Source organism: Falco rusticolus, chromosome 4 (genome assembly GCF_015220075.1).
Source record: "Falco rusticolus isolate bFalRus1 chromosome 4, bFalRus1.pri, whole genome shotgun sequence".
Taxonomy (NCBI): Eukaryota; Metazoa; Chordata; class Aves; order Falconiformes; family Falconidae; genus Falco; species Falco rusticolus.
Window position 1 is genome coordinate 71940112 of NC_051190.1, and position 25455 is coordinate 71965566.

Below are 25455 nucleotides of genomic sequence, written 5' to 3' on the forward strand. Positions count from 1 at the left end.
AAAATGAAATTACCAAATACAGCAGTATTGAATGAAAAGCAACTTTGTTAAGCCAGCAATAGAACAGGAAAAGCTGCAGGTTATCACAGACTGCAAGTTAAATACAAGTCGACAAGTTACTGTTGACAAAGAGTCCATCTTCCCTATCCTTCTTCATACCCTAGAGCAATTTACATTCCCTGTTTTCCAATTGGTGTCATAACGTCTGTATTAGAAAATACTTTCACTCATCTTTGGCTTATCTTTTGAAAGGGCGAGGAAGGCTGGGAATACATTCACAACATCTGTGGTGCTTGCCCTCTAAGAACAGTACTGGAAGTGTACATTAAATGTAATCCAGTCTCCATCTGTGCCAGGTGCTGGGACATTTGAAGAGTTATTCACAGACAAGAGGTTTTGACCAATAAAAATAGTAAAAGGGAGTGCACAGAAACTGCATGGTACCGAACTGTGCAATTGAGAGGTTATTTTGAAGGATAGCCTCCAGAAGAGCACCTCTGTTGTCTTCCAGGGTCAGAACAAGCACTTGGCTATCACTTCTGTCTCTCAGTATTTGGCTAGTTTTGAAGATTCATTTGATTGTCATAAACAATGTAATGATTCAGTAGCAAAATATGTAAAAGCTATTCCTCTCTTCACTTCAGTTTAAAGCCTTAAATATGAGTATGTAGGGTCTTTTTCTTTTTTTTTTTTAAAAAAAAACAAACCTACCAGCAGAGGCTTGTGCATCTGAAGTTGCTTCTGGCAAATTCTGCAGGACGAGTAACTACACCAGCTTTAAATAAGTCTGCATGCAATAAATACACTTCCGACTGAAGGAGAAGTGCAATAACAAAAACATCTAAGGGCTAAGAGAAGTTGTGGAAATGGATGGGTTGAACTGATGTAATAACTGCCAAAAACATTTCCTAATGCATACAATAAAGAACTGTTTATCAGTCAATTCAATTTAGGCTCCCAATTCTATGGGCACTTAAATGCCAATTTTCTCATAGTTTTGGCTCACATAATTTGCCTTATTTTAGGGAAAGAAAACCCCTAAATCAGGTCCATTGATCTTACTTTCGTGAACCACTGAAATCAATATTTCTATTCTGTCTCAAGGCTGCCATGGGCATCATACCTGGGAATTCAGTGGCAAGTACTATCGCACAGATCTCTGTACATTCTGACCAGAACACTGTTACAATTCCCTGATATAGTAATGGATCATAGAAAAATACCGCTATTCCTTGTTAGAAATGAAAAATGAGCAAGAGCCTGGAGTTATTTTCATGAATAGTTGAAGACACAGTGGAAAAGAAATAAGGTATTTCCATTACCTGTTCCTATATTTAGACCCCTTGGTAGCGTTACACTTCAGGTTTTTTGCATCTTATCTTTGAGAATGAAGTGGATCTATCTTTTTAAATACTTGTACTGTTGGGTGACAATAATTCAACTCCAACACCAAGATATGAGAGCATTAACCCAATAAGACCAGCTGTACTGCTCTTGCTTTCATTAAGATGTAATATAATAGTTTTAATTTATTAAACAAAAGGGGGAATACTAACAGCAGAAAGCCTCCTTAAGGCAACGGAGGTAAGCAAGGTGGCAATACTTAACGTCCCTCAACTGACATTTGTGTTTTAGTTTGACATGGCTATTTCATCTACTAATAGAAGAACAGGAAAATTACTGCTCTAAAACTTGGGCAAAGTAAATCAGGCACATAAGCAAAATCTTTCCAGACGTCCTAAGCCAGCAACTTTCCTTTTTTCTGTATTTCAATAGAGAAAAACACTTATTTTCCCATTTCCAGAATGGGAAGAAGGCTAGAAAAGCTGTTACTATACATTTGCCCTGCAAAATCCCAAAATTATCTAATTCTGTAACATCTGGAGTTTGTCCTTGAAGTTTTATTGCAGAACATTTACCCATCAAATTAGTTTAAAGCTGAGATGGCAAATACCAAGGTTTTACAATTGCATAGATCAGTGGAATGATACCAAGTTATTGTTTTGCACAAACTAACTTCAGGGGCAGGCATGTACTAGTAGGCATATTTCCTTGCATTTTAGCTAGTAATACCTGGGCTACCATATCTTTACCTTTTGAAAATGAATGCATGTGTCTTCTTACCTGATTAGTAAACAATACCACCTTCAGAACACTGTTGTCTGCCATGGAGTAATGAAATTGAAAATGGCAATTCTTGCTGGAGCAATGACAAACGGAGCTGTTAAGATAAGCCCTTTTATATAACATGTTTTCGTCAGCTTCTAACCACTGAAAATGGCCTGAAAAATAATTAAAAAAAGTAGAATTTTTCACAAAACTTTTTTTTTTCTGTTTACAAAAATAAGGACTGCTTTCCTGTAATTAAACTATGAACCCATCTCAGCAACAAAGGAATCTGATGATCACGCTGATGATGTGACTTGGATGTCTGTGTTTCCTATTAAAAAGATAGATGCATATCTTCATTTGACTCACAGATAGCCCCAGCAACCAAGAATTACATCAGTTGATAACATTGAAACTGTTACTTTGCGTATTAAAAGATGTACAGTCCCACATTCAGTTCAGCCTCCTTATATTTACAACCATTCAATACTTAATCAGAAACACATTTGGACACCGGGCTTTCTTCTTGCTTCCACTATGGTTTTCAGAAAATATGCTTTTTAGAGTAATACTTCTGTAGACTCTTCAAAAATTAAAGAAAATAAAAAAAGAAGGTGGAAGTATTCTGTCTTACTGCTACAGGACTCAATAGCATCTCCACCATGTAATCAAGGTCTTTACTTCTCAGCCAGTTCTGCAATAAAATGTTGGAAGCATATTGTCTTTCTTTTTGAAAAGCAATTTGTGCTCTTCGTGACCTACTGCCCCTTATAACAGCATTCCTACAGAGACTGAAAGAGTACTCCATCTCCTCAACAGTATCTTCTATTTGTCAGAAATAAAAAAGCTAAATACTTTTTACCAAATATACCAGGCCATTTTTGTCCCCTCCTGAGTCACTGAATATTTTCCTGTCTTCTAAAACAGCTATTAAAATAATAAACAAGGACTGATTAAAGGTCTTAAGTCCACTGTTTCTGTGTTCCTGTCTCTAAATACAACTTATCTCAAATGCATATGTTATACAATATATTTCAAGCTGAGGGGAGAAAGTGTTATTTCAGAAGGTTTTTATAAGGGACCACATTCTTCTCCTTTTGTTACCAGTTTACTCTTTGTGTTACACAATGTTTTGCACTGAAATATGTGGTTGCAATTTCATTGGAATTAGGTTTGTAATTTCATGCTACAGCAGCTAACCTTGATGTAAGGAAGCATTATATACTTAATCCAGCATTCTGTTTGACAGAGATCAACAAAGCATCTACACTTCTACGACTATGTCCTTGTGCAGAAGAGAAATATGCATCAACATTAGAATTTACACTACTGGTTCTTCATCTAACTTCAGAATGATGACATTATAAAACCAACTAATTTTTTGAGCATAATGATATATAACATTTTTTTCCTTGTTCAATTTAAGTCCTTGAATTTGTACAAACAGGATAAAGCGGAATTAACATGAGTTTTAGATAAGAAATCAAGTGAACAGCACTAGATAAACAAAAGTTCTGTGAAATATCCAGAATGATCGTGCATCTAAAAGGGATACCAACTGTTCTTTAGGGAATATATTTTATGCAGGTATTGTGAATGCTTCTGAGACAAATTGAGGCCTAATTTCAGAAATTATGAATCCAGAAACTCCTGTCCTGAAAATACGGATTTATTTCCACACACACCCACCCCCCTCTTCTATATAGCCTGTAAAAGTATAACCACGTCAGTTTAACCGGACAGGCAATAAACCACACTAAAGTATTTATTTGTTTCCTTATTCATAAACTTTAGTCAACATCTATGAAATAGCTTTCTAAGGATTAACGGTATTGGAAATGGTTTTCTTGATTTGTACAAACTTTGTAGCTCTTCTTTAGGGTCTGAATTTCCCTCAGTCTGATACCTGCATACCATATTACTGTGTTTATGCTCTGACCTTCTTATGTCTTATTCTCTTGAGTTTTCACAACTTTCTGTTTCTGAAGTGCCAAACTTCCCCGTGTTTTTAGAATTACAACAGAATTAGAATCCCAGAAAAGCCACTTCATTCCTGCCAACGTGATAGTAGGGCTACTGAGTCACAGCGTTGTGTGTTTCTGGCAAGAGATGCTGGAATGGTTGCCGGGATAAAGAATGTAGATGTCACTATATTTCCATAAAGCCTTTTCTTTTCTCCACGTCTGCTTAATCAGGTTTTAGAGAGACAGGTTTTTTTCTTTCAGTTTTGAAGAAAAATTTTGTCTGTCGTAAGCAAAATCTTGTAGTCCTGTGGAAAGATCAGCCACAGACTGCAATGGAGCCCAACTAGAAGCAGAGTTTACAACTTACTGCTGAGGTGGCCCAGTGCCATCTTAGAACTAAGGTGGGCTAGTGAACCTGCCTGTCTCCTGCTACGCTGAAAACTCAAAGCCTATAAATATGTAGCTGCCTAACTTCGTCTTAACCATTTTCGGACTCAAACCTTTCGTCACTCTTCTGCTTGAAGCCACAGGGATTTATTTCAGAAAGCGCATGACTTTGAATCTCTGCTACTAGTTTTACAGTAACATCTGATGCTTCAGTTTAAACTAAGCCACAGAGTGGACCTTGCCTTTTCTGGCGATTCCTCTTCGCCAGCAGTGAACTATTCAGTCTCTGAGCCAATCCCCTGCAACTTTCCTACTCAACAGCTCTGAGGAAAGAAGAGGTCAAATATGAACTGCCATTGTTTCTACGCTATGAAGGTGAAGTTTCAGGAAATCATAAGTCATGAATGAAATCTTGAAGAAAAAAAAAGAAAAAAGTAATGCAGTCACAATCTAATGTTTTGGCTGCTTTTTCATGTTTAAACTTGAGGGATTTTATCATCAGTTCTGTGAAATGCTGGGTTCTAAAAGCCATGGTCCTTCCTTTGCTTTCTTTTTGCATCTCAATCTTATTATTTTTATTTTGTAGAGAATTGGTTTCATTAGTTCCTTATTAAAGAAGTGTTACCCCAACTGTAGAAAACTAGATTAATCAAACAGAAGAATGAATTATGGAAACTACATAGCATGCAGAAAATATCAATAAAGAAAACAAGAACATCAGAGAAGTGTTTTCTGAACAGTATTGCAGGGAAATATAAAACCTCTGTAAGAACTTCTGACATTAAAGAAATTAAGAGGCAAAGTTGTAGATAAAATGCTTACAATACAAACTGGAGAAAAGAAGCAATAAGAGAACAAAGAAAAAAAGTCTGCCAAGGACAGAAAGCATTTTATTAAATTTAAGAATACCAGGAAATGAGGATTATTCAAAGCCTATAAGCAATCCTTTTTTTATAAATTATAATTGTCTAGACCTCTGCTTTATAATTTAGTTTCTTACCTTTCATATTTATAGTAGCGAAAGCTTTGATCAAAATCAGAAACTAAAGCTTAGTTAAGCTCTGTTTGCATTGCAAGTTTGAGCCCTCAAGCATGGCATTTTTGCAGTTTGCATACAATTTCTTTAGTTTTTAGAATTTAATTAATATTTAACTTCTTTATTTATGCCTCAACAAATCTGCATGAATAAATCCTGAATGTGTCCAAAGGTGAGCAATATAGTTCAGATTTTTCATTACTTTCCAACATTAATGATGAATTAAATTATGTGTGTTGCTTTGACAGTTATTTCTTCTCGCATTTTCTTTCTTCCTTTAAGACATGGAAGCACATGGAATGTCCTCAAGCCGTTGTTTGTTTTATATGTTCAGCCTACTCAACTACCTGTGCATATTTATACAATAATGCCCAAGCACCTATACAACAGACATTTCAAAAACCTGTGCTGTTTCAATAGACATTGCCTGTCACCTCGTTCTGTAAAAGCTACTTACAGAATTTCAGTATATTTTCTGTTAGCACAATATTGCCATAAAAAGGGAAATTCGTACCCATTACTAGCCCTTGAGGTATCATGTTAAGGTATGGCACTGATACAATAACTTTCAAGGAGTTGTTTAAAATAAAAACAAAGTCTCATTTTTCTTAGCTATCTCAGCGGAAATTGAAAGGTGGTGAGACTGTTTTGTTTTGTTTTTTTAAAAAGATGAGGAAAAAAAATCTGCTTTACTAGTCTATATGCTCTTTGTTGTACCTAAACGTTAACACGCAAAATTTCATCTTAACAGAGTATATGCATTCAAGCAGTTTTGCTTGCTATTCCTTTATAATTTGACTTGTAGTTACCAGATTGTGTTGAAATGCATGCTACATTTTCTTTTTAAAATCTTTCTAAAATGAAAACAATATCTAAACATTCATTTTGCTGCTATCAATGAGATGTACTTCGTTTCTATGGGCTCAAAGTTCAAGCAGTAATCTCCATGCTATCAGTTCTTCAAAGCTACATCACAAATTACACTATTACAACTAGTACTACTTAACCCCTCTGAAGGCAGTTTCAGTAGACCAGCCAAACACTTAGCTGGCAAGGTGATTCCATTTCACTCACAACACTGGACATTTATGTCCATTAAGCTTTCAAAAACCTTTCCCATAAACCCATAGACAAGCACTACACAGTGACTTCAAAAACAAGTGCTTCTCTTTAATTCTGTAAATTGCAACTGGATTAATGTCATTGGTTTTAAGAGCAATAAACTATTTTGTATAATAAATGTTTCTCTACAGCTCCCCTAATTAAAGGCTTAAAGTGAAATTCCTGACTGTATGCTCAAACGTAGTAGTATTACACAAGTAAAGCTGTGAAGTGTCAAAACCAAAACAAAATAGAAAAAAACAAACACAAGGGTTGTGGGCTTTGATGGTTTTAATGTAATTTCATTAAATTGCTGCATAGATCTCATAGCAAGAATTAACTGGAGAAAAAATAAATAACTTCTCAGTTTATATGGGAATTTTTACACTAAAATATTCCATGTTCTACTAGCACATGTGTTCACAGCACTTTTACTAAATGGTCAAAGCAAAAGCTAGTACAAAATACATACAATTACTTTTCATGGTTTTGTTCCGTTTCTACATTGTCTCACCACTTTGTCCTAACAGGTACCATATCCTTCATGAAAGATAGTAATTGTGCATTAACTTAAATTTCCCACCTTCAGTATTGCTGCTCCAATCTTTCAGGAAGGAACAGGAGGCAATCTTGCACCCGGTTTGCATTTGGGTCCACATAGCAGGCTCAGTCAGCTGATCTGAATGCCACTCGCACATGCCAAGCTCAAAACTGGAAGACTGTGGTGCTAAAAGACAAAGAAAAAAAAATCACTTAACTCATTAAGAAGTCATTATTTATGAGCCTACTTCCTATTAGGAACAGATGCTAACTAAATTACTTGACAACATTTCTGCCTCCGTTACTTCAAAAGCATTGTGTATCACCAAATGCTGTCTATTATTTCAGGCTGCCATCTTTAATGATAACATTTTTAAAAATCATTCCCTAAAGATGGATGCTTCTTTCGGAGCAAGAAAGTGCTATTTACACTAGCCAGTCGTTGCAGTCTTCATGAATAAATTCATTTCCACAGAGAAAGTTTCCAGGAAATGTAAAAAAATGACACGTCATAACAAGAAACACCTATTTACTTTTATAGACGATAGCTACAGAAGAATCACTTCTGAGAGGTTAAACTCAGCAGCATCTCCATAATACTTGCAACAGAATGCTTCTTTTTAGAATGAAAAAATTTCTGAATACATCACTACATATTTTCAAGAACATTTTAAGGGCAAATCACGCCCAACTAATCTAGTGGCCTTCTACAATGATCATGATTTTAAGCAGGACCACACTATGATAATGAAAGTTCCATTTCTTAGTATTATTGCAAGAGAAAGGCAATCTTCTGGTTAAAACAGACTTTTCCATAGTAGTCAGGGTATCTCAGAGAAAACTGGGAGATTCCTAACTGTACAATGGAAAGAATTTTATGTCAGTATACATAGACATTACTGTCTACTGCATCTCAGAGATACTGTGTTATTCACATTACTGACATGTCAGTGAAATGTCCTGTCCAGCTGATGCTACAAACCTATCATTTCTTCCTTGTTCTTATGTTGCATAAATGTAAGCACTTTTTCCAAACCATGTGTATTAAGTGAGAACAGATGTGGAAAAATTATTTCCCACAGAAAATGCCAGATTCTAGAACAGTCTAGGAAAGGATGGATATTGTCAAATTTCAACATTTGAAAAAAAGTTGCAAATACACTCAAAAGAAATCAAGGTCTTCTTTAAACACTTTTTAATTATTGAAACAAAACATTTTGATTCATCCTGCATTTTTTAAATTTAGTTATAAGTATTTCTGAGGTTGGTTTGTTTTTTTGACATCAGTCTCAGTCTCTTGGAGCAAAATACCCATTTTCTAGCTCCTAATTCTGCAGCATATCAGATAACAGTTAGATTTTTTTGAATATTCTGACTCCCATCCCTGTAGCAATTAATATGAAAGACACTACATCTAGTTCTGCATCTGAGATACTAAAAGGCTACATCCTGGCATGATTAGGATTAACTAAGGAATCTGATATTTTTTCAGTTCAAGTACTCATACTGGATTTTTGTCAAAATTTGTACATTAGAAGTAGTGGGTATATATATATGTGTATATATATATATAATTACTCCAGTTTTCCAGGAAAAAAGCTAGCTTTGCAGAGAAGGTATACCACTTTTGATTTACAAATTATTTAAGGAGGACAAAAACTTCATTCTGTACTACATTTCATTTTCACACCTTGGGGCTCTTTGCTTTCACCCTACGGCAAGATCAGAATGACAATTACAATAGAGTTCTTCATGTATGTAATTCATCAGAAGTCAAGAGAGAGTTCTGCAGGGCAATCAGACACTTGGATAAGAATACAAAGCCTTTGAATAGAAGGTCTACTAAAAGTATAATTAAAGAAGATTTTGTATTACATATGTTTTAGAGCATACCTTTAATATTTTCTATTTGACAGCTAAAATACTTTTTTCTGCAGTACATATGCAATTGTATTATAACAAGCCATGGTGGTTTTGAGTGATAACTGCAACAATTTGACAGCTGTTGGGAAAACTACAAACTGTAGAATATCTTAAACTGCTATACTGAAGACAGGGGTTTGATTGATTTATTTTTTTTTTAATGCATGGAGTGTGCTTTCTAGTAGAACTGGGTAAGACTAAAGGGGGGGCAGTTTGGAAGACAGGAGAGGGAGACAAGGGAAGAAAAAAAAAAAACCTTAATAAAATTACATTTATATTTAGCCATCACTGTTTGTATCAAGAAACTCCTGAAAGCACAAATACTTAAGCTATTTTACTCATGACCCTAAAAGCACAGAAATACTAATGAATAAAAATATTTTCTTATGCGCATTTATGCTGGGACTCAAAATCATGAAGGCTAGATTAAAAATGCAAATTTTTGATACAGATTTCATGCAATTAAAATGGTCTTCATTTCAAGTCTTCTTCAGACATTCCATAAGGATTAAATAATAAAATACTTCAAATTCAAGCAAGCATTAACCTGACCTTTTGTTTTAATTATTGGAAAATGTTCAGTAGTAAAATCCCTCTTTCAGGGAGAAAATTAATATCTTCTGACCTTGGTTTTGGCTGATGTGAGCAATTTAGATATCACCTAACGAAGCTGACTTTTTTTAACATGAAAGCACAGGATGAGAACTGGCTCTTATTAGAATGTACCTGAGGTACTTAATAGTGTGGCAGTACAATCTGTATGCCACACTATGTAGTTCAACAGCTGCCATGTAAGGTAAGTTTAACGCTGCTTTTGAAAAAAGCCAGTATATTTATAGAGAGATTTATATCCTCCTGGGGAAAATGGTTAAGCAATTATACAGGTTGCTAGAATCTACCAATGCATTTTTTTCCATTTTAAAGAAGCCCTTTCATTTGCAGAAATCCTCCAAGGAACAGAAAGAGGCTGGGAGAATCATACAACTGTCCTCTTTGCACTGTCAGTTCCAAATTCATTTTTTTAAAGAAAGCACACTGCAAACTTACCTGAGTTCACAGACAAGTATGTCCAAAATTATAAACTAGCATCTTTGCTCATTTAAGTAGTACTGCTAGAAAGCCCTCTACAAAACAGAAAAGCAAAATGGCCTTGGCATGAAAATATTTATATAACATTTGCTTCTATATTTCTCCATTGCAAAAATGTTGAAACATGGCGAGATCTGCATGACCAAGTTTAGTTATCCAAAACTTCATTTCCCCAATGCAGATCCCATTTGAAATAAATACGTATGCATCTGAATCATTACACTAGGATTTGTATCTTGCTATTACTTTGATCTGTTTACAACTGCTCAGCACTCTAGTGTGTGTGCTGGTTTTGGCTGCGATAGAGTTGATTTTCTTCATAGCAGCTGGTATCAAGCTGTTTTGGATTTGTGCTGAAAACAGTGTTGATAATACAGGGATGTTTTTCTTTATTGCTGAGCAGCACTCACACAGAGCCAAGCCTTTCCAGCTTCCCACCCCTCCACATCAGCAAGTGGGCTGGGGGTGCACAAGAAGCTAGGAGGGGACACAGCTGGGACAGCTGACCCCAACTGACCAAAGGGATTTTTCCATGCCATATGGCATCATGATCAGCATATAAAGGTGGGAGAAGAAGGAGGTGGGAGGATGTTTGGAGTGATGGTTGTCTTCCCAAGTAACCGTTACCAGTGATGGACCCTGGATTTCCCAGACATGGCTGAACCCCTGCCTGCTGATGGGAAGTGGTGAATTAATCCCTTGGTTTGCTTTGCTTGCACATGCAACTTCTGTTTTACCTGTTAAACTGTCTTTATCTCACCCAGCAAGTTTTCTTACTTTTAATCTTCTGATAAATTACCCTCATCCCACTGGGTGGCTGTGTGGTGCTTAGTTGCTGGCTGGGGTTAAACCATGACACTTTAATAACCATGTGCAACTATTTTCAACAGTTTTTCCCATTCCTGAATTGGAAATCTGCAGAGCTTTATTTTAGACCATGGCACACAAACCCAATCATAAAAACCTAGCTTTGTCTGTGTCAAACACTGCATTCTATACCTCAATTTAAATTTAAAGACTAAACCCTCAGTGCCTGTGCTAAGAGTCAGAGGCAGGAAAACCAAGGAGGTGCTTCGAATCAGGACTGTGGTCACCTGAGGATGTGACATAGGTGCCACAGTGCAATCTTCCTGTGTAATCCAGAGCAGCAAGCAATCTAATTTATACTAGGATGGGTAGTAATCCTTTCCCATGAAAATACATTGGATTGAAAAGAGAAATGAAAGATGTTTTGTTGAAGAATCCCAAGATGCAGGGATGGTCTGGCTGCAGAGCTGACTAGCCTGACATTACAGCTCTTGAATGCAGCAGAGTGGAACAAAATAGCCCCACCATGCAGTTGAGAATCAGGACCTTCATACATTTAAAAATACGCACAAGTCCCTTGGGACTCTTACTAAAATCAGCTGCAAGGCTTTCCCTGAGCTGGCTGAACACATCAGTTCTTTGGTAAAAACCAGATCTTTTCTGCCCGGTGAGGCCTTAGTGCTCTCTTGGCTGCAGGAAGCTACATTTATACTGTACCAGATTTCTTAAGGTATTTATTGTCATTCTTTGTAACTGCATTGAGATGTGGTAAGACAGATGACATTTTAGGGGAATGAAAATGAAAACACTTAAGGAGTTAAGAAAGCCTTAGAATACCAGAAAACTTTCCTTTGTGTTTTCTTTTCCAGTCCAAGGCAAAAACAAAGTAAAATGATCTGTCTCCTGAAAAACAGGTATCCTTACCATATGCCAGAAAACATCCTTCGCTGAAAGTAATATCATCAATAGCAACAGTTTCGCCTTCTCTTTGGGTCTCCACCATCCCCAAAAAGATAACCTGCAGCAAATCAACAAGAAATGGCATTCACCAGTGTCACATACAAGATCCAAATCCTTCTGAGATATGACAGTCTAGTCCATACAATTTCTATTAGAAATATGAGAACTCAAATCATGCACTTTACAGTTTTGGAGGATCAGCATCCTGGCTTTTTCACATATCTGTGGCTTGTCAGCACAGAGATATAATTATCCAATTCAAAAGTGAAGCAGTATTTAACAGGAAGGAACTAAAAATGACAATAAAATGCATTAAAATCTAAGCAAGGACCACAACAGTTAAGAAATACAAACAATTTTGTTATTTATCAAGCCATTATTCCACCTGAGACTGTAAAAGTGAACAATTTCTGCTTGTTTTCAGAATTTATCAGAGACCTGGAGCAAAGTCAGACCAACAATACCATTGATTCAAAGCCTTTCATCAAATTTCATCAAGCCAGAACAAACCTTGAGGAGTGCTTGGTCAACTGTTATTCTGCTCTAATGTTACAAAAATGGTTGGGGTTTTTTTCCCTAATGAAGTCTTCTATAAGCAAGAAGTTACAAATATTTTACATTTCCATCTTAAGGGCAGATTTCAACCTACATTTGTAAATGTGGAGAGCACCACATTTTTTCTGCAGTGCTGTAGATCAAGCAACCATAGTCCTTGGGAAAACCCAACAAAAAACAACCCAACAAATCAATCATATGAATAATATTCTTTAACTAATTCCATAGCCCTATCTTGGGGTGGTACAGCTCTACATTTTTCCAGAGTTCTGGAGGCCCAATCTACCTAGAGATACATTCTAGATCATAATAGTCAATGTACAGCATTAGCTAAGGAATAAATTTTCAAATATTAGCTTTAGAGTTCAGGGGCAATTCTGAGCATAGTTTAAGAAATTGTAGCAGAAAACCTGCACTTACCCTAGAAGTTATCATCAAGGGTACGGTATGCCACTGTACAAAATGACACGTCAGCCGAGTATATGACCGTATGCTTTGAGGTCTTGGTGGGGGGGCAGGGGGGCGAATAGAGTTTTGGCAGGTTTATTTATTTGTTTTTCTTAAGCTGTTGTTCACCTACACAAGAAGTGTGGCAGCCTATAAAGTCAAATTATCCTGGCATTACACAACAGAGAAAGGTGTAATGTTATCTACCATATCACCAGTGAGAAATCCACATCTAGTCGATTTTTATCTATATATACACACACATATAAAAATATGTTGTTTATTGTTTTAACACAGCCAGTGTTAAGGAGAAGGATAGCCAGTAACCATTTTCCCTGGCAATTATTCCATGGGGACCATTGTTAGTATACGCATGGACAGCTGCATTTTCTAATGTAGTATTGTTAAGACATAATGGCACCCTGTGTGTTCATACTTCTTTGATCAGTTGTAGCACAATGGAAAGAATGCAGTTCATTGAAATCCAGAAGTTTTGAAAGAACAGGGTTAATCCCAATATAAGCTTTTGTTTGAAATTCTTTCAATGTAACAATGTTTACTTCATGTCACACTGATATCTACTTGGAAAGAATAACTATGCCACACTAAATATTTATGGCATCATATCACATTCAATAATATGTTTACATGACTGAAAATCAGCAGCTTGGAAATTTGTTCATTTAATTTGTTTCAGAAAACAGTATTTTGAATTGTTAAATGTTGAAGCAACAACATGTATAATTAATGTGTACTTTGGTGACATCACTGGTAGAAGGACAAATAGTATATTCATACTGTTCATTTCTATGATCACACAGTTTCAGGTAAGGTTCTAGAAAATTCCAGCGCACTATTTTGTGATTAGAAACACAGTAAATATTATTTCATATCAGGGATCTGACAAATATTTGACCTTTTCACAGTATATTTTCATTGTGAAGTCAAAATCTAGTTATTAATAACTTTATTTGTAATATGTATTTTTATATGGCTTGTAGTTGGGGCTTCAAGTGACACAGTGATTTGGGCAGTGCTAATCAGGTGCTATCTCACTTTGCCGGTACAAAATCAGAGGTGGCTTCAAGTTCATATTCAACTGAAGTGCACAAAGTATTTAACAACTTCCTTTCTCTCAAAATTCACGAACAGTGTTTGTTTACTTGGTTAATACAATAAAAAGCATGGATTTAAGAGGCTTGCTTTAAATGTATATGTTATCAATGCCTCTACAAATAGCTCCCTGCTGACTGATGTCATTCAAGACATCTTGGTATTCTGAACACCCAGGGAAGTTTCTTCAATGATAAAAAAGACCACCTATTCCTATTTTAAAATGTTTGACTACAGGAGGGGAGTAAGATGCCCTGAAGTCTATGAAAGGTTTACTGCTGACTGAACTAGGGTCTGAGTCAGTGCTGCAAATCTGAAGTCATCTCTCTTGAGAAAAGTGTCAGTTCTATTTTTTTTTTTTCTTCATCGTGCCTTGTCTTAACTTTCCCACTTCCAAATGACAGAATATAATGCTAGATGCCTCCAGCTGCTTTCAGGTCTAAAAACAGATTACCTGGGCTTTCCCTGGCACAGATACCCATCTGCCCTCCCCTGAGGAGTTCAGTCTAGTAATAACTGACATGACTCCCATCCACATTTATTTGAGCAAGAAACCGTTCAGTTTTCCCTCTCACAAAAAGCCAAGAGCTTCTTCAGTCCAGAAAACTGTAATGAAAATGTCTACCTGATGACACTGTTTGCTCATAACTACAGTTAACAAGCGCTGCCTAAATGTGCAATATCTGCAACCGTCAGAACAAATTAACATTGCAGCTCCATTAGTAGCAAGGAAAGCTGTAGTGGCAATGTAGGTGGGATCTAACACAGGTTGGGTTTCCTCCACAAGTGCAGCCATGGGGACAGACTCCCAGTGCAGCAACAATGCCCAAGGTAAAACACAGGTATCAAGCACAAAGACAAACGTGAACCCCACACACAGAACCATTTCCCTTAATGAAATCTGACAGGCACAAATTTGTTCTCAATAGATCAGGGGGAAAGTGTCTTAGGACAGCAAACCATGATACAGTTCTCCAAAACACAGCCAAAACAGACATACTGAGCTTTGTCTGTGTGTAGAGTAATAAAAGCAGTGGCAATCTTTCTATATCAGAATTCCTTGCAAGTGGAGATTTTTGAAAGTCAAAACCAAATTCCTTATTCCATAATCAAAAGGTTTGGGGGGGTTTTAAGTAGGAAGAGACAAAAGTATTGAATAGTCAATATCAAAATGAGCAAAGAAAATAAGCAGTGGAGGTTGATTTTAATTAAAATTTCACATCAAGTGTGCCTGAAAAATGAATAAAAATACTCAAGCACCCTATTTCAAAGAGATTACTACACCCCAAAAAAGGGGTTTTTCCCATCCACTTTTTTCCCATAGAAACTTTAATCATCAAGATTTGATCTTTAAATATGCCACAGATAGCCCTGTGTCATATTGTTTGTCATATCAAAAGAACAAGTGAAAAAGGGCAAACAAATTGCATTCACTTGTATGACCAGCATCTTGCAGGTTGTCACTGGAGAAAGAATGTGCAACCAAAGAAGAAAGTTTATTCAACCTCAGGCTTTAGGTTTGTTGAGGTGGCCAGCTACATTTCTTCAGCCAGTTGTAATGACCACTGCAGTAAGTTTGACACATGCCTCTCTAAAGCTGGACTGTGCCCATCAGTTCACTTTACAGAAGCCAAAGGATAAGGTTTGCAAGCAATAATCTAATTAGTATTTGATCCAGAAATTTAGAGGAAGAAGATGCCATATCATATTAACTATTCCCAGACTCACTCAATTTTCTAAACAATATGAAGGATGAAAAAGTACATCTAGAACTGAACCATTCTGGTACAATCTCAGCTTGCTGTTCATACACTCATGCCAGGGAAGTTACTGACAAGAAAGAACACGGATACTTGTGTTGAGTTAGGTACAAGTACTTCACAACATCCATTCTCAGGGTTGAATAGGCAAGCATTACTTAAATATCCTGATCTTGTTAGATGCTTTAGCACAATGTTACCTCTGCAAGTCAAGTAATTATGTTACTCATATGGTTTAACGAAAATAAGGCTATGCTCTCATGCCTTCAGGTCTGCATGCTAACCAACTCTTCACAGTAACTACTGTAGGAGGAAATGCCTCAATTTCTCCTCTGCTCCTCACTTTCCCTCCAGTATTATGCATAACAGCAAGTATACATCATCCATGGTATTTTAGCCCTAAGTTACATTTACTGTGCTAATGTTTTTTGTAAATGCACATGTAAAAATATTTAAATAGCGTATGACACTTACATTGTTTTTCAGCAGCTTTGAGCAAAATAAAACCATATGCATGTGTTCTGTGACAAAGGCTCAAAACTACAATGAATAGTTAAGTACAGTATTTGTCACCTGAAGCATCCCTATAGAACAATATTTCATAGTATAGAATAGTATTTCCTATATAAATTAAACCTGGAGTTTATTGGTACAATTAGACTGAGGCTAAGGGAATGCTGTACTGAAAGTTAAGATCCCAAGCAGATCACCTCTATGGGCAAATAGATGATTTATAATGCAGTGAGGCTGACTGTTTTATTTAAGACACATGCACAGTTTCAGTTAGGTTTGAACAAGCAGCATTTGTTAATGCCAATTATGAACTTCCAAATAGCTTCTCTCTCTTCTACCCCATACTAATGCTTTCCACTTACAAAATATTTAGGTTTGAATTACTAAGAAACCCACAATTTATAAACCACCATTTAACAAGTGCAATTTACAGTCACTTTAGTTTACCAACCTCATACTTTTCAGTGCTATTGATTGTGATGGTATTTGCTTTCCACCGATTTTGCAGTCCTCCTGAAACTTGCCAGATGTTTGTAATAGCATCTTCATAGTGCTTTTGAAGCCCCACCATCAACGTTCCACTCATTTGACTGATCCAATAATGAAATGTAATCTAGGACAAAAAAACCCGTCTGATTATTCCAGGGAAGTACTGTAACAAACAATGAAACACAAGGACTATGCATCAAAATACCTGGCAAACGTGTTCTTTGTCAGTTGGGAGGAAAACACTTGTCCTTAAAGCTGCAGAAGAAGATTGCATTTCAGGGGACAGTGAGAGGAAATAAGCTATTAAAAGGAATAAAAAAGAAATCTTAGAACCTTGGATAGAAGTTATACAAAATGTAACAGTAAAACAAGAAGGGGTTTGCATACAGGTTTGAATTAATAATTACAAAGCCATCTAGAAGTTCTTCCCCAGAAAAATTTGCATCACACTTGCAGCTGTTGTGTGCCAAGCTTTTGTTCATTTAAAATGACAACACAGTCTTGCTCCACGTTCCTGCAGAAATATCAAGTAGGGTTCCAAAACATTTCAAATGTTGATGGCTTGAATACTCAATAAGCACAAAATTTTTGGAAAGAGTAAGACTAGCTCAGCAAGCTGATCGAAGAGCTTAAACTCCATTTAATATATCACATATTTCACGCCTAAACAACAAACTGGCTTAACCAAAAATACAGATTTATTACCACAGTTAGAGTCTTTAAGGAGGTGGTGGAAGATGGGAGAAGAGGCTATAGTGTTCTGTTCCACAGGACATGGGTCTTTTTTTTGGATGCTCAGAAAATTGTCTCACTGAGGAGAAGATGTTGTGGTATTCTTGTACATCTTCCCGATATAAAGGGTTGCCTTCAGAATCTACACACTACCATTAAAGACAGTGGCATCTTTCCATTTAGAAAACGAATTAACAACATTTACAAAGTCCAAAGTAAAGCTCTGCTTTACTTCTAAGTGTAACAGCTCAATAGGTTAGTGAAATACAGTTGTTGCTATGCCTCTTAACTGGTTTTTGTCTCTTCCTGACAAGGTTGTTTCAGATCTTCTGAAGCATGGAATGTAACCATCCTATTTTAGGGTATTAAGTGCTGCTAGTCAAAATGTGGCTATTCCCAAATGTAAAGATTTCAGAGATTTTAGAGGTTAAAGGATACAAGGAGAGGAGGAGGGAAGGCTTAACCTACTTTTTTTTTTCCTTCCTTTCCCTTCTCTCCTCCTTCCCAAACTCCAAGCAATGTCAGGTAAACTGCTGCCCTCTGACATCAACATGTAAATGAAAGGAGAAAGATGAAGGACAAAAAAGCCAAGTAGAACTGAAATAATTTTTTTAAAAAAGTCCTAAACCCAAAGATGACTACAGAAACAAAGTATCAGACATATGTAGGAATATCTAAATACTTCATCTCTAAAACTACCCACCCTGACCTCTCATCCTTGAGTGCAACTAGCGAGTCACTGACAAAGGACCATAAGACCAGCTCAGTGCTGGAGCCAGCTGAGCAATCCTCCACAGAAAAGCATTTTGCAGCCTGCTACCAGAGCAGCAGCCATGCTCTCCCTAGATTTTAGGCCTTTCATGACTGCTCAGGCAGCACTTTCTGAGCCTGCCAGCTGCAAGGTTATTCTTCCTACGCACAACAGATGGCTTGGTGCCTCAGCAGAGCCCTATCCCTGACTCCAATCTGTTTCATTGGTTTTTAACTTCCATAAAGTTTTAAACTTTTTTTCCTTTAGTTCCCTAAAGATAAATGTATCTAAACTCATAAATAAGGCCAGAATTCACCTGCCACAGGAACGTTGTGCCTTACACAGATGGGGCAGAAAGAGTAATTTCAAGAAATTCTTTGAACAGTGATTTTACATTAAACATCTGCATAGATAACAGATTTCAATTAGTAAAAAACAGGTTGTGTTTTGATTTGTGGTTGTTTTAAAGTGGTTGTCATCACTAGTCTGTTCAACTACATTTTCAGTGAAAATAAGAACCATGAGAAGAAACAGAGCTAAAAAAACGTATTGGGTTCTAGTAAATGATTACGTGAATCTTCAAAGGAATTACATCTACCAGGTGATCTTTGGTCTTCTGCTAACATGTGTGCATTATTCTGTTGGCAGGAAGTCTCTTTAATACTCTACCATCAAGCATACTTGGCTCAGTTATCAACATACGATATAATTTCTGGTCTTTAAGCAGGAACCAACATAAAACTTACAACACAGTCTGTTGAGTCAGTCACCAACAGTGGGAAAACCTGAATAGCTGCCATAAGGAAATAAATATTTCCTATGCATTAGAACCAGCATTCAGAAAATGGAAATACAGTTTAGCCATTCACCAGGTAGAAAACTGAAATAACTAGATATATTTAAATCTCCTTGGTCATTCAGTCCACAAACATAAGTACACAGCCTTTCAGAAAGCTGAATATGTACAAGTATTCAAGCTTTCTGTTATCTGGTCGAAATAACTTAGATTAATATGGTTACCATACAATTCAGACCTGGCAGATGCAATGGTGACCAAGAACCTAAAACAAGTCAATAGGAGTATACAGAAGACTGAACAGTTTATTTTCTCTGTAATGAACTCTCAAACACTTGAAGCTAATGGTTTTCTCAATCTTTTTCTGGCTTTGGGTGTCTGCATAAGTTAAATCTTACCCTCCCCTACCAGTTCTTCACAAGATAAGAGCAACCCATTTTCCTGGTTATAAGCAAGAATATCTTTCAGGTCTTTGCCACCTCCTGATGCGGTATATATGACCAATCAAGCAGAAACCCTAGAAACTTCAACTAGAACAAGACTGTCACCTGGTTAATTAATTGATTCTAGTCAAGAGTTTGCTATATTTTTATTCCATAGTATTTGTTTTTTATCTGCTTCTTGATGAGAAGAGCTGTCATTTCTTTTTAAGATAAAATGCTTCACAACCAACTTACATACTTGAAATAAAACTTACGTTTATGAAAAAGGCTTAGTAGTTAATTAAGTTTTTGTGTTAATGTCAGTTTAAATCAACATTTATTTAAGAGCAGCCTTGTTTTCAGAAGCATAGTACAAACAGCAGGATGTGCTTGTATACTATGCACAAGCAAAAAACGAAGCTATTAAAAGTACATTGCATGAATAAAGTTTCCTAATTACAAAGAATCATGAAAATTGTCAGCTGTGGAATGAGAACTTGCCGGAAAATGTAGACTGAGGCAGGGGGAAGGGCAGGGTGGTGTTGATGTTTCTTCTATGAAAAGTTTTAAATGTTCTGTGCCATTCTTATTTTGCTGATGTCTAAGCAAGTTTTCCACATGTTCTTCTTCAAACCACCAATTCACATTAAGCATCATATGGAACTTCTACCTGTTTGGTAGCTTATGCAATGTGTAGGAGGTGCCGCTTACTTCAGAACAGTACAGATTTCCACACTCCCAGATAATCACAGTTTGGGAATGAGGTGAAAAACACCTAGGCTAAACAGCCTCACCAGAACACTTTCATCCCACATAAGGTTATATGCTTGTACACTCCACAACGCTGCATGCCTGCATTCAGGTGCTTTCTCTGAGGGCTGCTGCAGCACTGCTTGCGCACAGGAGAGGTGAAAGGGCGTGGGTGGAGAGAAAGGGAGAGAATAATAGGAAAATATGGAGAAGAGAAACAGTTTGGGGTGATTACCTCAACCAGCTCCCATTTTTACTGTGAGATTAAGTGTTCTCATCAAATTCTTTCCCTCCTTCCTTGCTTTCTTACAAACAAGCTTTCTGACAGCTTTGGAAAGCTCACTGTAGGAGAAAGCCCACTGCAGCTAAAAAATTTGGGTCAAGTTAGCTAAAAAGGTATGAAGAAAATCACGTATTAGAGAAGGAAGAAGCCAAGTTTTGGAAAGCAGGGTTAACTTAGCAATTGGATTTAAGGGACATATTTTGCCTGAAGACAGGGACAGTGAATTACTTGGTTGAGGGACAGTCTTTGATGCAAAGTGGAATTGCAGTAAAATTTAGAGAAGAGCTGGCTCAAATAGGCTATCAAAGCTCTTCCCATGCTCAGATCCAAAATCACCTTAACGTATTTGCAGCAGTAATATTAGGCCACAGATAATAGATAAACACACACTCCAGGCATTCATTAATCCAAGAACAAATGAAAATACATCTCAAAATGGAGGAGCCAATACTCATTTCTAAACTTTGCAACCATCAAGACTGAAACTACACCAGAAACCTCCAGAACAGATAAAGGTCACTCAGGTAGATAAAACATGACTCCTGATGACTGATTACTTGCTCCTCCATGATACATTAATTGCTTTCTGAAATACTGCCTTTTTTTCTGGAATTTTGGTTATTGTAATTAAAATAACCTAAAAAATTGGACTCAAGTGCTCAGAAAACATTTGGCAGAATACAGCTGAATTGTCAAGTAATTAGTAAAATTAAGCAAATAAAACAGAGATCTACATAATTCGTAAGAGCTTATAGGTTCCTCAAGGAACATGAGGATTTGTACCACTGTCATTCCCATTGTGATCAAAGTATGGTGGTCCCATGCTAGATTGACCATTTCTTCTTATCCATCCAGGCTGTAAATTCAGTTCATGAAGAGCTTTGCATAGATCAGTTTCAAAATCACACTTTTCACAGGAGAAACCTGAATTGAAGCAAACAAACAAAAAATTAAAACCCCAAAAACAGAAGCAAAGGGATATGTCCTCACCATCACTTGCTATTTAACTAGTACACAGAAACACTCCAAAGAACCTCCTAAAAAGTGAGACACCACAATTTTAAATCATGAACAAAGAGAAACAGGGCAGTGGAAGAGATACAAGAGAGAATGAACACTAAACAACCAAAACAAACCATCAAGCCCTACCCCTGCCAAATCCTGTCCATTTACATAATATTATTATAACATAAGCTTTTTTCTTCACAAATATGTGTGTAGCTACCTACTTGTAGGAAACTGTCCAAGCTAGCAAAGCTTATATGCAGAGGCTGTTCTTAAAAAGCACTGCAGCTATCAGCTGCAGAATTTCAGTATATCCTTTGTTTATCCAGGGCCCTTGCATAGAGGAATTAAAAAAAACCCAAACAAACAACCAAAAAAACCCAAAAACCATAACACCAGGAAATAACCAGATAGAAAAAAAAAAATAATTATTCCACTACTGGTTATTTCACCACTTTGCAACCTGCATTTTTCAGGAACTTTGAATATAAGCCCATTTGCAGAAACACCCCAGGGCCTAATAACAGAAAGGTGAGGCTCTCATCACATGACATACTCCAAAGTTTACCAGTGCTTATCATCTTTACTAAGCTGCCACATCAAAGCGGAAACCATGCTGTTTAGAGAAAAGCTGAAACAAGTCCTCAGAATGGCACAATCTCCCCATTTGCCTTTCCTCTGATCTGATTTCTTCCAGTGCACATAGCCACGTGGTGGGGAAGGACTGCTGCTCCCCATTCCACATTCCCCTGTAGGGCAGCATAGGTTAAAAAGGGAGGCAGAACTTGTCTTTCTGGCACAGAAGCCAGTATGGTGTACCAGTTCATTCAGGGAATTTGAGGTGAGTATGTGACCAGATAAATAATAGCTTACTGGGAGGGAGGGTCATTTGTTTGTTTCTGCTCTGGTGTCAGACAGCCCTTTTAGCGTTGCATCCAAACTGAATGAAAGAGCTTGGATGTGCCTGACAGGCTGGACAGCCCCATTCCTTGAATAATTTATTGTGGTGATGGAAGGATTATTAAAAAAAAAAAAAAGAAACCTCTAATCAGATGCTTCTGTGAAGAGCAAGCTTATTGCAACTTCACTCCAAGGAAAATACCCAGTATGTGGGACTGTCTCCAGATTTCATGTGCTGTGTGGAAACTTTCAGTTCACCTTCATTTTCTTTTGTAAAGCAGAGGAGGATGGGTTAAGACTCCACCTTCTAATCAGGATTCTAGTTAGACATAAGAGCTGGATTGCTTTCGTGCTCCCTCTCATATTGGTGTTTACTCCAGGCCCCTACCTATGCCTCCGGTCTATTCTATATTATCACAGTGCACTAATAGTTTTAAATAAAGTTGCAACTGCAGTGTTTACAGTCATACTATGATGTCCAATTTCATGGCTTTCATATTCACATCAACTTACTGCAACAATTAATTATAAAAAGTAAGAGAGGAGAAAATAGACATAATTCACGTAAGCATTCCAGTCTCAAGTTAATGTGCAGACTGGCTAATTCATCAACCCACTTTTTATTGCTGCTTTTTTTCCTTAGCTCTTTAAGTGGCTGAAAAGCATGTCAGTGGTTCATCAAAAGCACAAACACTGCTGAGGAATATTTGCTTCACATTACATGAAATGCACCGAATCACATTCAACATTTCATCATAAATTTTCTTTTGGCTGAAAAAATAATTTTAAATCAGTACAAAATAGCAAAACCAGCACCTTTTTAAATTTAAAAAAAACCCACCCACTTAACCCACTTGATCATTCATTATTATTTTTCAAGGCAATATTCATTTTCACAGAAAATATAACCTGAAGGCAAACCAATGTAAATTTGCTGGAAGATAGATTTAGAAAGACAAAGTCACTGCTTAGGGAAGAAAAGGCCAGAAGGAAGAAATGTGTAGCATGTTCTAGATATTTTTTGAATTTCCTGTGAACAAAACAAATATTTCAAATAGCCTCTAAGGAAAAATTCCAAGTCTCAGAAACAGGCTACAATGTAAGGTTCTATTTCAAGTGTGTATGTGTATAAAATCTCAGTTTGCAATACTGTGGGAGTAAAATATTTTTTAAGAGTAGTTAGTTATCATTCACCCCCTGGTGAGTGTTTTGCAATAGTAGTTCAAGGATAAAAAAAAAAAATGACTGTAGGGTTTATTCTGCTCCTTTTCCAATGCTGTGGCAAAGCACAAACCAGCTACATATGAACTCCAAAATGACAATAAAAACGCATCATCTGAAATACCAGCTTTGATTATTTTCAGTGCAGAAACATCCTTAAACCTGAAAAGAGCCCAGAGAAAACAGCACAATCCTGTCACGGACATGAGATTGGTGAGCTGAAACCTAAGGAGAAAAACTATTTAGCAATAATCCCAAATCAGAAACATCGGTGTCAGTGGGATGAATCTTCAATTTGACACCCTAATCTGAAGTTATATCTGACATTAACTTCTCTCCAGGAGTGATCCAAAGCATTATCCAAGCAGCCCCAGCATCCACAGCCTGTGGAAGCTTGTTCCAGTACTCTTGCTTATCCATACTTAAAATACAACATTATTTGGTATTCAGGCCTTTCAGAGAACCATAGGCTCATTTTTCTAAACTAGACTTGGAACAACTTTTAATTTCTGTACTTTCATATAAGCATTTATCTATAGCAGTATTCCCTCAACAAGCAAGTGTAAAAAGCATCCACAAAAATTAATGGAAGAATGCATTTCTTGCTGCATAGTCTGCAATCGTAACAGAAAATGCTGCCTGGAGGAAATACTCTTCCTAGGGAAACCAAGACAAAGCACAGTGATGATTTCAAAGATATGCAGTGAAACACAGCCTAACTATCTCTTGTGCAACTGATAAAAAAAAAAATATGCTGACCTGTGGTGTGTTAGTGACACATCAGGAGGTTCAACAGGTGTAATTTCCAGCCACTGGTATTTATGACATTTCAGTCCAGTAAAATAAAGTTACCAAATGTATTGATACCCAATACAGTCTCAACAATTTTCTTATTCGCAGAAGAACAAAAATAAAGTATCTTAGAGATGATTCTAGACTCCTGTTCCAAACAGATATCTGCGTTGTATTTGCATAAAACTCTTAGAAGAGAAACAGCGCATATCTGGGCACACTAATTTGGGTAATCTGGATTTAAGTTACTGCTCTTTCCCACAGATTTCAACTGACTTTACTGATCACTAACATACTCAAATTAACATTTTTCAGTGTTCACAGAAACAAAGAGGGTTATCTAAAGACAATCTACTTCAGATTTAAAGCTAAACCTTAAAAACCCAACAAGGACATTAGCTTTCTTTGTTGCACAGTGAGTGGAAGAACTTGGATAAGCTTCTAGTTGAAATCAGAATTTTTGGTAAATCCAAACTTCTTTGCATACCAGAACAAAGATGCTCAGAAAGATGCTCAGAGAGCAGGACTATCTTATGCATCATATGAAATCATTTACAGCATTGTTTTGTGTTACAGTATTCGGGAAATAGATTGCTGATGCAAATTTACTCAGACTTTAGCAGTTAAAATTAATTCTCACTGCTTAGATCTTTCCTTTAAAGGCAACAGCAGCAAATGTATTCATAGCCTCTGAATACGAGACAAGTTCAGCTAGGAGAGTCAGTTCATGAATTCAAGAAGCTTTTCCCCCTTGTCTAGACTGAAAAAAAAAAAAAAAAAAAAAAAAAGCTCTTGTCACTTATACCTTGACCTAGATATTTAGATGAAACCTGAATTTCAGAAATTTTACCATGAATTAAGGAAAAGAAGTAATACCTGTTAAATATCCATTGAATTTATGTGGATAAGGAAACACTTGCTTTGCTACATAATATCCACATGAAGACTTATGAAAGATGTATTGTATAGAGGTTGAAAATTAAGTAGGAAAAATCCAACTGAAGCATAAA

The 25455-nt window shown here is 36.7% G+C and overlaps 1 protein-coding gene across 1 annotated transcript in view; it reads right to left on the reverse strand.

Annotated features, from left to right (window-relative positions):
- Positions 1-25455, reverse strand: part of MALRD1 (MAM and LDL receptor class A domain containing 1) — a 282516-nt gene that overhangs the window by 256749 nt on the left and 312 nt on the right. The window contains exons 2-7 of the mRNA XM_037383834.1: positions 21311-21451; positions 16999-17093; positions 16756-16917; positions 11881-11974; positions 7181-7324; positions 2125-2282 (exon numbers count right to left, since the gene is read on the reverse strand). Of these exons, the coding sequence (XP_037239731.1) occupies positions 2125-2282; positions 7181-7324; positions 11881-11974; positions 16756-16917; positions 16999-17093; positions 21311-21451 (794 nt within the window). The remainder of the gene's footprint in view (positions 1-2124; positions 2283-7180; positions 7325-11880; positions 11975-16755; positions 16918-16998; positions 17094-21310; positions 21452-25455) is intronic.